At 41.1% G+C, this 15744-nt stretch overlaps 1 protein-coding gene across 1 annotated transcript in view; it reads right to left on the reverse strand.

The window, feature by feature from the left end:
• Positions 1–2317: 2317 nt before the first annotated feature.
• Positions 2318–15744, reverse strand: part of gtpbp4 (GTP binding protein 4) — a 38425-nt gene continuing 24998 nt past the window's right edge. The window contains exons 13-17 of the mRNA XM_080212620.1: positions 12923–13023; positions 10381–10581; positions 9712–9777; positions 7645–7788; positions 2318–4221 (exon numbers count right to left, since the gene is read on the reverse strand). Of these exons, the coding sequence (XP_080068746.1) occupies positions 4069–4221; positions 7645–7788; positions 9712–9777; positions 10381–10581; positions 12923–13023 (665 nt within the window). The 3' untranslated portion in view covers positions 2318–4068. The remainder of the gene's footprint in view (positions 4222–7644; positions 7789–9711; positions 9778–10380; positions 10582–12922; positions 13024–15744) is intronic.

Consider the following 15744-nt stretch of genomic DNA (forward strand, 5'->3'; position numbering starts at 1 on the left):
TCGTGTTTTTATTGCTGCTTTCAGAAAAACATTCTTTTGAACTTTACTAGTTCTGCCCTTATCTCTTCAATAATGTTGCCTGTTAGATGATTGGAAAGATCACAGTTGGAGACTGCTACATTTACCTTCATAATTCTGTTCAGTCAACTTAAACCTGACCAATGTTTATCTTTCAAACAGTGAAATAGCATATGTCTATGGTTGTATTATGATGTCTAATTTTTGGTTAGATGGTTACTTATTAGTACTCCATAAATTTGTTCTAATATATACATTCATTAATGTGCTGTATTATAATACAACAGGAAGAGTTGCGATTTAGATTACCCTCACTGGGACCAAGTCCACACATTAATGAATTGCCATTTCAGATTTGTTCTGAAAATATGCAGTTTTACACCTGAAGAGGTGCCAAGGTTTCTTCAACTAGACACTTGGAAGGGAGATGGAAATGCAAAGGCTGCACTTTACGAAGTCTCACAACACCAGGTTACGGTATTTTCTCCACACAGGCTAAAAATCCAACAGGTTTATTTGGTAGTAAACACCACTAGCTTTTGGGGTTTGCCCCTTCATCAGGAGCCAGAAAATGCAGACTGTCTCTTACATCTTGTCTAGACCTTCAAAAAAACCCATTTCCTGTTGTCATATGTAAAGAGTTGAGATAAGAGTAAAACAAACTGGATGCACGACATACCTATTTTCTCCCTCTCAGGCATATACAGAGAAAATAGGTTGAAACTAGTTGAAGACCAATGAATTGGAGCAACAGTAACACCAGTCTTCAGTTCTGGTAATTCCCTCTTGCTGGAGGAAAGACAGGCAGCAAGCAGGGAAAAAAAAAGCCTCTGGTTATCCCCTACAGAAACAAGGTCATCTCTCCTTCCAGCAACAAGTGTCTCTAACTCATCTCTGCTTCCAGCAACAAGTGTCTCTAACTACAAAACTGCCAAAATTAGCTAGTTAGAACATAGAACACTACAGCACAAACAGGCCCTTCGGCCCACGAGTTGCACCAATCACATCAACACCTACCAATCTACAGACCTATCTATAACCCCCAATCCCATTAAACCCCATATACTCATCCAGAAGTCTTTTAAAAGACCCCAGCGAGTTCGCCTCCACCACCACTGACGGCAGCCGATTCCATTCACTCACCACCCTCTGAGTGAAAAACGTACCCCTAACATCACTTCTGTACTTTCCTCCCCGCACCTTAAATCTGTGTCCTCTCGTAGCGACCATTTCAACCCGGGGAAATAGCCTCTGAGAATCCACCCTATCTATTCCTCTCAACATTTTATAAACTTCTATCAGGTCGCCTCTCAACCTTCGTCTCTCCAGGGAAGAGACCCAACTCCCTCAACCTAACTGCATAAGGCATGCCTCCCAGTCCAGGCAACATCCTTGTAAATCTCCTCTGTACCCTTTCAATAGCTTCTACATCTTTCCTATAGTGAGGCAACCAGAACTGCGCACAGTACTCCAAATGAGTTAGCCTGAAATCACAACAGCCACAACGTACCACTTCCATGCCCCACAACCAAGCCCAGAACTGACACTTTAAAATATTCTATCAACATCCTTCCATACCCACCACCAAGGATAAGAGCAGCAGATACTAGAGAACACTGCATCTGGCGGTTCCCCAAGTCACATACCATCCTGATTAGAAAACACCACCATTCCTTCACTGTCGCTGGGTAACAATCTGAGAATTCCTTAACAGTGAGTATGTTAACAGCTCAGGAACTGCAGTGATGCAAGGCAGCTCACCACCACCACCTGAAGGGCAATTAGGGATGGGAAATAACTATTTGGACACTCACTTTTCCGACTTCAGCTGACCTGAAATGTTGCCTTTATTCTCTTTCCACAGATGCTGTTAGACCTGCTGAATGCGCACATTCTGCCCTTTTCTCTGTGTCGCATTTTTTATTTTTCCTCGGGTTAAACGTTTTCTTTGACACTCAAGAAAACTTGGTTGAGTTGTCTCCTTAATAATAAGATACATTTGGATTTGGAAAAATTATCCCTGGGGAAAAATTTTAAACAAACTTTTGATGGAACCAATTGAGGAGGTTGAATCAAAAGGGGAGCCAGCTTATTCCTCTTCACTAAGTCATAACAAATATGTCAGGAATTTTGACTTACTACAGATGTGTTCAGTTCTATTAATCACAACCTCATTGAAAAATTGAACACTTTAAATTTCAGAATATTATAAAAAGTCATACAGCATTACATCCCACAGCAGAGACTCAGTCTATTTTAAGAATTCAAGTGTAGGGGAAAATTCAATAAACACAACAAATTTTAATCTTGAACAATATTTTTATTTGAGGAGGACAGAATGGTGCATGAAAGATTGATAAAGGAGGGGGCAGGAGAAGATTCACCCATTATGGCTACACAATACCCAAACCATCATCTTTGATTCAAAGTGGAATGACTCCACTTGTTGAATATCACAACCTAGACCAAACGTTAGTTGAAAGGGCTCAACTTAGAGCTAAAGTATTCTGCTTTCTTATGACACTACCAAGAGAACACAAACATAAGCTCCGAATGAATAACAGCAATATGAGGAGTATTTACAGGATTTAAGATATATGAGCCATGACAGATCAGCCATGATCTTATTGAATGGCGGGGCAGGCTCGAAGGGCCAGATGGCCTACTCCTGCTCCTATTTCTCATGTTCTTATAAACGTTCCTTCTGAAACAACACCGGAAATGTATTTTAAGGATTAAAACATTTTAACATGTATTTTTAAATATTTTTATTACCCTGTTCAATCTTTGAAAATGAACTCAATAAAAATCAAATTTTGTTTTGTCTCCTTTAAAAAGGAATAGGCTTCCGCAGCTTGGTGTCATTTAATTTCATGTTGTAGCGGTCACAACAGAAATAATACGAGGGAACAATCACAATGATATGTGTTGAGTGTTAAAAAATATACTTTCCTTAAATGTGGGGAAAAAAATCATCTCCCACCAAAAAGGTACAGTAAGAAGTCTTGCAATACCAGGTTAAAGTCCAACAGATTTATTTGGAATCACAAGCTTTTGGAGTGCTGCTCCTCATCAGGTGAGTCTCATCTTTGATTCAAAGTGGAATGACTCCATATCACAACCTAGGCCAAAAGTTAGTTGGAAGGGGTCAACCCAGAGCTAAAATATTCTGCTTTCTTGCGACACTACTGAGAAAACATATAAATACAAGTATCACTCAACCGATGAAGGAGCAGTGTTCCAAAAGCTCACGATTCCAAATAAATCTGTTGGACTTTAACCTGGTGGTGTGAAACTTCTTACTAGGTCCATTCCCAATCCAACGCCAGCATCTCCACATCATGGCCACCAAAAAGTTATAAGACTAGATTTGCTTATAGCTTAAAAAACACAAAATAATGTACTGCATTACGCTAATACCTGCGTGGAAGAAAAGATGGCCAAAATGATCCAAACAATACAAAAACTGACCTGAAGTAAATTAAACACAGCAGCAATGTAAAGACATTGTAAACTGAGTAAAGTCCACGAACACCTGGCGTTTCTAGGCTCTTTGCAATGATGGCAGTTTGGACTATAAGTCAATGAACAGCAAGGGAGTCTTATTACAGTTACCAATGCAAGAGTGGATGATTCTGTTTCCAATGTACATTAAAATTCTATTCAGAATATCAAACTGACGATAAATGAAAATACTTGATAGCTTTGTAACTTTTCAAAGTAGCATTCCATCAGACCTTCCAAAATTACACTGTAATTTCATTTTGAAACACGTTTCTTCTACATATTTGTTACTGGAGGTCACAAAATACACATTCATAAGGAATCAAACTCCTGAATCGAATATCTTAATTCATTTTCTTTTCAAATCACAAAAGGCACAATTACATTTTTGATAAACTTTTTTTTAACGTTCAACATCTTGTCTCAATGAGATACTATTCTTTCCTTTTATCTCCAGTTTCACAAGATGCATTAGTTCCTTTTCTGATGCATTATAATTTAACTCAACAGTTCTGCAATCTAGAGCGCGGTATGTTATTCTCTAGTTTATCTACTGTCTGTTTTGCCCATTTTCCGCTTGCCAGCAAAAAGATGCTTTGGTTTAAGGTCGAATACATGTCGGTCAGCTTCTCCTTTCCTGCCCTTGCGATTCATCTCTTGCTGGGAGTTCTTCATCATCTTCTTGACCTTTTTCAGCATCTAAGCAGAACAAAAATATTTAAGTTAAAAAATGTAAAAGAAAATGAAAGGTAGAGTTAACAACTTAAATTTCTGTAGTATCTTTAACATAATAAAACATGGTGCTTCACAGGAACGGAAAGGCAAAATTAAGACACAGAGCCACATAGGTAAGTTAAAGCAAATGACCAAAAGCTTTGTCAGAGATTTTCAGGAATGTCTTAAAGGAGGAAAGCAAGGCTGAGAGTTTAAGGAAGGATTTCCAGAGTTTCAGGCCTGGGTTAGATATCTGTAGGTTTGGCCATCTATGGTGGAACAATTAAGATTAGCGATGCTCAAAAGACCATAATTAGATAATCATAGATCTCTCAGACAGTGGATCCAATGGACATAGCAAAGAAAGTGAGGAGTGATGCCATGGAGGAGCATTTTAAAATGAAGGTATTCTTTATTGGGAGCCTATGTTGGCTAGCAAGTCAGGAATAATGGTTGAGTGAGATTTGATGCTAGTAAAAAAAAAAGACAACAAAGATTTGGATGCCCTCAAGTGTACCAAAGGTAAAACATAGACTGACAGGAGTGTGTTGGAATAATCAAAGGTTTAAGTAATATGGGAATATATTAAGTAAAATATCAGAAAAGTTAAAAATGACCATGGTTTTAATTTGTATAAGTTATCTGTTGCCTAGAATAATCAAATTCAAAACTCAAATATCTCAGAATTTTCCATAAAGGTAATGTTAAATGGGCAAGAGAACATAAGAAAAAGAACATAAGAAATAGGAGCAGGAGTAGGCCATCTAGCCCTTCGAGCCTGCCCCGCCATTCAATAAGATCATGGCTGATCTGTCGCTGCTCAGTTCCACATTCCCGCCCTCTCCCCATAACCCTTAATCCCCTCTCCTATCAAAAACCCATCAACCCGCGTCTTAAAAATATTTAGCGAGGCAGCCTCCACCACTTCAACGGGCAGAGAATTCCAGAGATTCACCACCCTTTGAGTGAAGAAGTTCCTCCTCAACTCCGTTCTAAACCGCCCCCCTTTTATCTTGAGGCTGTGCCCCCTACTCCTATTGTCTTTTTTGAGCGGGAAGAGTCTTTCCACCTCTATCCTATCCATCCCATTCATCATCTTATACGTCTCAATGAGATCTCCTCTCATTCTTCTAAACTCTAACGAGTACAAGCCCAGTTTATTCAGCCTCTCCTCATAGCTCAACCCCCTCAACTCCGGTATCAGTCTAGTGAACCTCCTCTGCACTCCCTCCAAGGCCAAAATATCTTTGCGCAGGTGCGGCGCCCAAAACTGCACACAGTACTCCAGTTGCGGCCTCACCAATGCCCTATACAGCTGCAGCAAGACCTCCCTACTTTTATATTCAATCCCCCTCGCTATGAAGGCCAGCATCCCATTCGCCTTCCTGACCACCTGCTGCACCTGCAAGCTGGGTTTTTGCGACTCATGCACAAGGACCCCGAGGTCCCTCTGCACCGTCGCCTGCTGCAGTTTTTCTCCTCGTAAGTAATAGTCCTTCCTACCATTTTTCCTGCCAAAGTGGACCACCTCACACTTGCCAACATTAAATTCCATTTGCCATTTCCTGACCCATTCGCCCAGCCTATCTAGATCCTTCTGCAGACTCTCAACACCCTCCGCACAATTTGCCGTTCCCCCAATCTTGGTGTCATCAGCAAATTTCGACACTCTACACTCGGTTCCCTCCTCCAGATCATCTATATCAATGGTAAAAAGCTGAGGCCCCAGCACCGACCCCTGGGGCACTCCACTAGTCACCATCCGCCAATCCGAATAGCACCCGTTGACCCCCACTCTCTGCCTCCTATTTGACAACCAATCCTCTATCCACGCTAACACCCTACCCCCAACTCCATGTCCCTCGACCTTCTGCAATAACCTCTTGTGAGGCACTTTGTCAAACGCCTTCTGAAAATCTAGAAAGACCACATCCACCGGCTCTCCTCTATCCACCGCCCTAGACACATCCTCATAGAACTCCAGTAAATTTGTCAGACACGACTTCCCTTTAATGAAACCGTGCTGCGTCTGCTCTATCAAGCAATTCCCTTCAAGATGCTTTGCAATTTCCTCCTTAATGACAGATTCTAACATTTTACCTACCACAGACGTTAAACTAACCGGCCTATAATTCCCTGCCTTTTGCCTGGCACCCTTCTTAAACAACGGCGTAACATTAGCCGTTTTCCAATCATCCGGCACTTCCCCGGAATCCAGCGACGTTTGGAAAATATTTGGAAAAGAGGAAGCTAAGCTCTTCACATTGAAAACCGGAAAACCCATGGACTGGATGCAGGGACGTAGCTTCGGCAGTCAATGCCATCTCTCGTATACTATAAATGGCAATGCCAAAATTAGTCAATGACCTTTATGAAGTTGGCCAAAATAAGCAAAGGCTTGAGCACAGGAGTAATGCTGGAAGCATGACTCACCTCCATGTCCGCAATGTAAATGAACAGATGCACATTGAGTAATGTAGAAACAAAGAAGCAGGAGGTCCCCTTAAGGGGAAGCACTGTGTCCACATTTACCTTATCAATCCTTTTTAGTATTTTATATACCTTGATCAGATCCCCTCTCATCTTTCTCAGTTCCAGCAAGTACAAGCCCAAACTGTTTAATCTCTCTGCATACATCGACCCCTTCATCCCCAGAATCAATCTGGTGAATCTCCTCTGAACTATCTTTAATGCCACCACATCCTTCTTCAAATAAGGAAACCAAAACTGGACACACTACTCCAGATGTGGTCTCACCAACACCCTATACAATTGCAACAATACTTCTCTACTTTTATCTCCTCTTCAATGCCTGCTTTCCTTCCTATTTTACTAACATCTGCAAATTTTGCTATGCTGCAATCTGTCCCTGCTTGCAGATCATTTATACAGGAGTAGGCCTTTTAGGTCTGAGATGAGGAGAAACGTCTTCACTCAGAGGATGGTGAAGCTGTAGAATTCTCCATCACAGAAGGCTGTGGAGGCCAAGTTACTGAATATACTTAAGGAGGAAACACATAGATCTCTAGACTGTAAAGGTGTCAAGAGTTTGGGGAAAGCACAAGGTCTGGTGTTGAAATAGAAGATCAGCCGTCACATTAAACTGCAGAGCAGGCTCAGAGGGATCAATGGCCTACTCCTGTTCCTATTTTCTGTTTCTATGTTTCAACTCTAAAATGATCTATCCAAAAAGTTAATTGCCATTGTCTCTCAGTTTTCCAGTACTTTGCAGGTATGGTCAGTTTTCAGAAAATTTCCCTTACAGAAAAGTAAGCAAAATTATTGATGATTGTCTCAAAGAGTCCCAGTGTTTTTGTTTCAGCGGAACAGAAATGAACTGCAACATTTTGATTCTCTACAGATTACTATCATTCAAAACAGCAATGTAATTATGAATTGGAAACAAACCTTTGCATCACGTACACCAGAAACATCACGCGGGGTGCGAGAAGTGCTGCGACTACGGACTTTAGATGTTGGTGGTTGAGATTCTTCACGTTTGCGTTTCCTGGTGACACTTCTAGATCGCCGAGCTTGCTCTGCGTAGTGTGCCTAAACAGTGTGAAAAAAAAGTAGAATTCACACTTCAGCCATTTTTAAGTGTTTAAACAATATTCATAAAAATTATAACTTCATATTCTTAAAAACCTAAAGCTATCACTTTCATGGTATTTGTGATACCCAATTTAAAAAGGTAATTTTAAAAGAAATTTCTAGTGAGTTGCTAGATCTGGCTTATCTTCTAATTGAGGAGGGGGACTTGGAACTACAAGCCTCAACAGTGCCTGAGAGTTCCTGCACATGCATGGACCAGGAGCAAGCTGTCCCTGCACATGTGTAGACCAGCAGCAAGCTGTTCCTGCACATCACGGACCAGGAGCAAGCTGCACAGAAGTTCTAAGGGCTGAGGATGGGCCTAGTGCGAAGAGATAAAAATGAAATGGTACTAAACATCAGGTCATCTGACCCAGGTGCAGGGTGCTACATCGGAGAAGAGTACCAGACAGGATAGGGAGGGGGACCAGGGAACGGTCTCAGAAAAAAAGGAAGGAATAAAGAAAGAGGCTCCAAGTAGTAAAAGGGCTGTGATTGGTAGTGAGGAGGGCTTAAGAGCTCTGGAGATCAAAGAAGGCAGCAGAAGATTGGTGATTCTGTGCAGGTCATTTGGACAAAAGTGCATCTTTGGAGCAGTAGGATTCTGCTTAGTGCAGCTGAAGGGGTGAGGTTGTGCTTGTGAATGCACGTCCGGAATCCACGGGGAAGAGTGTCTTTGGAGACTGCAAGGTGCGTATAATTGAGGCAGTCCAAATCGGAGCAACTTTTGGAGATAATTTTAAAATAAGTAGTGAAAACCCTCATGAGAGAGGCAGAGTTTCAATGAAGTTGGTTGACTCACTGATGTCTGGATGGCTTGCTGAGAAATTCATGGGGTTGGTCTTGCTTGAATTTGCGATTTAATGTGGGTGTTAGACCACAGATTGTGAATCCACAGTCACCTCTTATATATCAACATTCAGGACTAATAAGACAGATATAAATTGCTTTACCTCTGACCTCAGTGCCATGGATCACCAGCTGTATCTACATTAAACAAAATGTTAATGGTCCCCACCCAGATTATCCCAAGAACCTGGAGAGTGGGGGTCAGATGTAGGATCATAACAAGTGGCAGATTATTGTGATGTAATCAAAGGAATCTCACAGTTAGGCAACTTCCAAATTGTCTCTGGTTTCAACAAAAAGACACAGTTGGTGACCATCAAACTACAGTATTTTACCCCATTTCAAAATGAGGTAAAAATACCCTACCTTGATAATTTTCGTTCAATGCTTGCAATTTATTTATCAATAAGTCTCAAGATAAAAAAGAACTTGATTCACCAAATCAAAGAACAACTGTCAAGACTGACAAAATTCATCATTCCTGCTGGCCTGCGCATAATTGCCAGTCATCATTGCTGTATATTACTAATTACTCTGACTCTACCTGCATCAAAATATTCCTGGCTACTCTTGTAATGAGATGATGCAACTAGTAACTAATTTACACGTGAACAAGACATTAGTATACAAAACCATGTTAGCATATTTTGGCAATTTTAAAGCAAATAGTCACATTAGGTACAGTTTTAAATGGAAATTTTAGGCAAGTGCCATCAACACCAACGGGGATACCTCCTCCATGATCTGGAACAAATTAGTTGTGTGAATCAACAACAGCCTGGTCAGCTGTTCGGATGTGTTTGGATATTAAGCTGAAGTGGGGAAGGGGATGAAAGAAAATGGGTCCTTCATATTTCTCCTGCCCTCCTGGAAGGAAGCAGCACATTTTTGACAAGATATCGCGACAAGAATTCCAGCAGCACATAATGAAAACAGAGCATCTGCTGGCCTTGGGCTCCAGCAATTACGGTTTCTCTCTTTTTGAAATGAACTACTCCATTGTGAATCATATTTCTTTAAAAAAAACTTTACTTCATCTTTGTTGTCCATGTCTAAACCAAGAGATCCCATCTCCTTTTCCAAAGTTTTTCGTTCAACCTGAAAAATAACAATGCTTTATTAGAGATTGTTTTTATAAGTTATCAAAAGAATGCTCTTTCTTGTCACCCAACCTGTCCATCAGTGGTCACCCATTATTTTAGAAAATTAATGTTTTAATGGTCGAAGAACCACATAGTGCAGCAATGACAACGACCTTTGCAAACCAATCCACTGGATGGTAACTATCCATAAGAAAATAACTGGGCTGTCTCCTCTGTTACACACTTAAGGGTAATATATTACATTGATTACCTCAATTTGCTATCATGTGATACAAACGTACAGCTCAAAATTGTTTGGAATTATTAAATGGAGGCAAGTTCACTCAAAGGCTGCAAGTGCAATGAATAGAGGCATCACTCTTGGCCCACGTGAATGGCTCTCTGGGGCAAGGTGACTGGATCCAAATCCAAGAAAGAAGTTTGGAATGACAGTACCACTTGGTCTGTAAACTCAAGAGGATCACAGGAATTATTTTAAGGTGGAAAAACTGAAAATGATGTGCTGTAATACCCAGCAACTTTAGAAATTCAATTTACGACCTATGTTGTATGGCAACACGTGCACACGCTTACAAACACCCACCCACATGGTACTCGCCTTTTTAGCAGTTCTTGGCATTTTGGGACCCTTCTTGGTTTGTTTCTCTCTGGATAGCAAGATTTGCATCTTTCTCTTCTCTCTTATCTGACTGGCCAACTGTCTGATGTCCCTCATTTCTTCATCCTCACTCTCAGAGTCAGAATCGTATTCACCTGCTGCTTGTTTCAGTTCTTCTTCTTTTTCCAGCTGTTTGAGTTTCTGAAAAAGTGCATTTATATCTTGTTTTAAAAAAAAAAGTTGGACACCAAATCCTAAATCAGTGAACACTGACAACCGAAGTATATTAAAAATTACACCAAAATGAACTTCTGATAATAAAAAGCTTCAGCATCACAAATCACAATGCATTTGTTACCTTGAGCATTTTAGCGCACAAAAACCATTAGGTTAACTCAACAGGTAAACCAGGGAAAATTCAATGAATAATAACGCTGTTTGTTTCACCAGATATGTACATAGAAAGAGTGTCACAAGTAAGGCTTACATTAACACTGCAATGAAGTTACTGTGAAATGCCCCGAGTCGCCATACTCTGGTGCCAGCACTTCTATCGGTAGGACTGATGATAAAATTCCTCCCCTGTATGCCAAATGGTCTCCTTCTACATTGTAATATTCTATAGTTTTATGTTTTCTCAATTCAGACAAAGATGCCACAGCAGAGTTGAAAGTTCAAAATGTTTTTCTCCACAATCTTAATGCTACGGAAACAAGTGCCGAGGTTGAGAACTATAGAGGAACTGGTTTTTAAAAAATGTTTACATTGTTCAAAATGCATTAATTCATTTTCATTTTAAGTGACAAAAATCACTAATGGCATGATTAGTGGCTACACATTTTCCTTCCAAGATGGGGCAAAAGTCCAGCCCAAGTTGGAGAGACTGAGGGATTTGGGGTTGTTTTCATTAGAAAGAAGGCGGCTAAGAGGGGACCTTATTGAAACATATAAGATGATCAGAGGTTTAGATAGGGTGGACAGTGATAGCCTTTTTCCTCGGATGGAGAAAGCTAGCACGAGGGGGCATAGCTTTAAATTAAGGGGTGGTAGATATAGGACGGATGTCAGAGGTAGGTTCTTTACCCAGAGGGTGGTGAGGGATTGGAATGCCCTGCCTGCTGCAGTTGTAGATGCGCCTAGTTTGGGGGCGTTTAAGAGATCCGTGGATAGGTTTTTGGATGGAAAGGGATTGGTTTAGGTTAGAGGGTCATTGCTTTTTTCATTGGTCGGCGCAACATCGTGGGCCGAAGGGCCTGTTCTGCGCTGTAATGTTCTATGTTCTAGTTGTGGCTGCACGACTATTAGAATAAATATTGAGCTATGAGTTTAATTCTTGGTCCACAATTGGATTTTCAGAATGTTCACGTACAGGGGAACAGCACAATTGTGTTTGAATCCCATTGCTTAAAATTCAGAGTAACCCAAATTAAATCATTGCGAGTGCATTTAGAATGCAAAATAGTAATAACATTTGAAGTATGTACAGATCACTGAAAGAAGCTCCAACAAGTCACAATTTATAGCAAAATAACACAGTCCTCACTCAAGGCTATCATTCCATTCCTGAAAATCGTAACTAAGTGTAACAACTTTAACTGAATCACGTTTCCACAGGAATCATTGTTAAAAGCAGAGTTAGGTTCCTTCGGGCATGTTTCATCCATTAAAAAAATGTCGAAGTTGAAATACTGTACCATACATGTGAAGCACCATTCAGTTCTAGCTGAAATAACATTCAAACTAAATACATTAAATATTTGGTTTGATTTATTATTGTCATGTATATTAGCTGACAGTGAAAAGTATTGTTTCTTGTGCATCATAGACAAAGCATACTGCTCGTATAGAAAGAAAGGATAGAATGCAGAATGTAATGTTAGTCAAAGATCAACCAAGTGTGAAGTAGGTCCATTCAAAAGTCTGATTGCAGCAGGGAAGACGCTGTTCTTGAGTCAGTTATAAATATAAAAATAAAAGAAATAAGGTATAGTATCTAATACTCTCACCATGCAGTGTACTGTACGGTAATTTTAGATCAACCTGGTAGCTGAACTTGGTTAGTGCAGTTTTCAGCTAAAGTCCCAGAACCATCTGCTCTGACCACCTTCTGCCACTAGGTAGAGTGCAGGATTTCAATGCGAGTTCAGCATGTGTGCAGTCAGGAGTGGACATAGCAGCAGAGTGAGCTGCCAGGAGGAGAACAAACCCTTGGAGCAGGGAAGAGAGATGTGGCCCAGGAGCAGGGCAGAGGAAAGGGGTACTAAGGGAAGCACTGGGCGAAAGGTTTTGAGCAGGCAAACGAGAGGAAAAAATCCGTGGCAGACAAGGTTGAAGTACAACCGGCAATGTTAAATCGACATATTGACAGTACTTTATTAACACCGTTAAAGCAAAACCATATTAAGTAAATCAATGTTCAGCGAGGACTTTGCTGCAGATTTGATGTTTTCAAATGGTTCATTAATTACGCAATACAGTTCTAGTTACTTGTCAAAACATCATACTAATCAAAACAAAATTGTAGAATACAATTCTCACTCACCTTCATAATTTCAGGGTCAATGTAGTCAGCTACGTTATGACCTTCCCATATTTCAGGGATTAGATCATGCTTCTCAGATTCATTCGTCAAATCCCAGTATTCTAAAGAATGAAGAGATATTATTTACTGAAGTGTAAAGGTTTGAAAACATAGCAGCAATATTACTGCAGCAGCACTACTTGCAAGCAGGCAAGCTAAAACTCAAACCCAAGTAACCTGGTACTTGTGTGGTCAGCTGCAAAGTAAAGTCATAGAGGTTTACAGCATGAATATAGGCCCTTTGACTCAACTTGTCCATGCCGCCCAGTTTTTGCCTCTAAGCTATTCCCAATTGTCCACGGTTTGGCCCATATTCCTCTATAATCGTCTTATCCATAATGTGGAGTCGGCGGCATCGGACTGGTGTAGGCACAGTAAGTAGTCTCACAAATTAAAGTCCAACAGGTTTATTTGGTAGTATGAGCTTTCAGAGCATTGCTCCCTCATCTTATCCATGTAACTGCCTATAGTTTTACCAAGATTGTCAGCAATGTCTAGAAAGGATTCTTTCCCAAGTCGCCTGTCCTAGCAACATAATCAAACAGGAGCATCCAGAAATACCTACTTGCCAGGCCTTCAAATGTATGCTGAAGTAAAATTTAGTAGAAGTACATTAGGAAAATTATGTTATCAAGCTTCTGACATCAGTCATCAATGAAGTCTCAAAACTCATCTTGTCATCCAAGACCAGGAGAAAATGATAATCAATGGACAAGCACAAAAACGGACATACACATGAAAGAAACATCCTTGATACTTATGCCCCTGTCAGGCAGGGAGGAAATGGCCGAGTGAGGGAACCATGGTTTGCAAAGGAGATGTCTTGTCAAGAGGGAAAAGGAAGCGTATGTAAGGATGAAAAAACAAGGGTTGCTTGAGGGTTAGAAGGTAGCTAGGAATGAGTTAAGAAAAAAGGGCTTAGGAGCTAGGAGGATGCAAGAGAAATCCTTGGTGGGTCGGCTCAAGGAAAAACCCAAGGCTTTTTACTCTTATGTGAGAAATAAAAGAATGACCAGGGTGAGGTTAGGGCCTGTCAAGCATAGTACTGGGAACTTGTGCGCGGAGTCAGAAGAGACAGGTCAGGCATTGAATCATTAAAGAGGGGAGCCATATTTTTGAGGATGAGTGTGTCATACAGGCTAATAGGATGGAGCAGGTAGATATTCTGAGGGAAGATATATTGGCAAGTTTGAAAAACCTGAGGGTCGATACGTCCCCTGGGCCAGATGGGATACATCCTAGGAAACTTTGGGAGGCAAGGGATGAGATTGCAGAGCCTTTAGCTTTGATCTCTGGGTTCTCACTATCCACAGGAATTGTGCCAGAGGACTGGAGTGGTGAATGTTGTTCCTCTCTTCAAGAAACGAAATAGCAATGACCCTGGTAACTATAGGCCAGTTCATCTTACTTCGGTGGTCGATAAGTTAATGGAAAGGGCCCTGACAGGATTTATGACCACTTGGAAAGATGCAACTTAATCTGGGATAGTCAGCATGGTTTTGTAACAGGCAAGCCCTGCCTCACAAATTTGACTGAATTCTTTGAGGAGGTAACTCAGCGTGTAGACGAAGATAGAGCACTTGATATCATATACATGGATTTTAGTAAGGTGTTTGATAAGGTTCCCCATGGTAGGCTCATGAAGAAAATAAGGAGGTGTGGAATTGAAGGAAATTTGGCCGATTGTATAAGTAACTGGCGGTCTCATAGGAGACAGAGGGTGGTGATGGAGAGAAAATTTTCAGACTGGAGGCCAGTTACCAGCGGTGTACCACAGGGATCAGTGCTGGGTCCTCTATTTGTGATTTTTATCAATGACTTGGAAGAGGGTGCTAAGGGATGGGTTGTAAATTTGCTGATGACACCAAGATTGGTGGAGTAGTGGATGAGGTGGACGGCCCTTGTAGGCTGCAAAGAGACATTGATTGGATGCAGAACTGGGCAGAAAAGTGGCAGATGGAGTTTAACCCTGATAAGTGTGAGGTGATTCATTTTGGTAGAACAAACTTGAATGCTGATTACAGGGTCAACAGCAGGGTTCTGAGGAATGTAGAGGAACAGGGAGATCTTGGGGATCATATCCACAGATCTCTGAAGGTTGCCATTCAAGTGGATAGAGCCGTGAAGAAGACTTATAGTGTGTTAGCGTTTATTAACAGAGGGTTTGAGTTTAAGAGCTGTGGGATTATGCTGCAACTATACAGGACCTTGGTGAGACCACATTTGGAATATTGTGTGCAGTTCTGATCACCTCACTATAAGAAGGATGTGGAAGCATTGGAGAGAGTGCAGACGAGATTTACCAGGATGCTGCCTGGTTTGGAGAATAGGTCTTATGAGGAAAGGTTGAGGGATCTGGGGTTTTTCTCTTTAGAACAGAGGACGAAAGGCAAATTAAGAGAGGTTTATAAGTTGATGAAGGGGATAGAGTGGACGTGCAGAGACTATTTCCTCGGGTGGATTTAGCTGTTACTAGGGTGCGTAACTATAAGGTTCATAGTGGGAGATATAGGAGGGATGTCCAAGGTAGGTTCTTTACTCAGAAAGTGGTTGGGGTGTGGAATGCACTGCCTGCTGTGATAGCGGAGTCAGACACTTTAGGAACTTTCAAGCAGTTATTGGATAGGCACATGGAACACACCAGAATGACGGGGAGCGGGATAGGTCAATTTTGGGTTCGGACATAGCTCGGCACAACATCGAGGGCCGAAGGGCCTGTACTGTGCTGTACTGTTCTATGTTTTTTCAACCTAATGTTTATTAAAACAGTGTTGTGAAATCTG

This window comes from Carcharhinus amblyrhynchos, chromosome 2 (genome assembly GCF_965287045.1).
Source record: "Carcharhinus amblyrhynchos chromosome 2, sCarAmb.v2.hapA, whole genome shotgun sequence".
Taxonomy (NCBI): domain Eukaryota; kingdom Metazoa; phylum Chordata; class Chondrichthyes; order Carcharhiniformes; family Carcharhinidae; genus Carcharhinus; species Carcharhinus amblyrhynchos.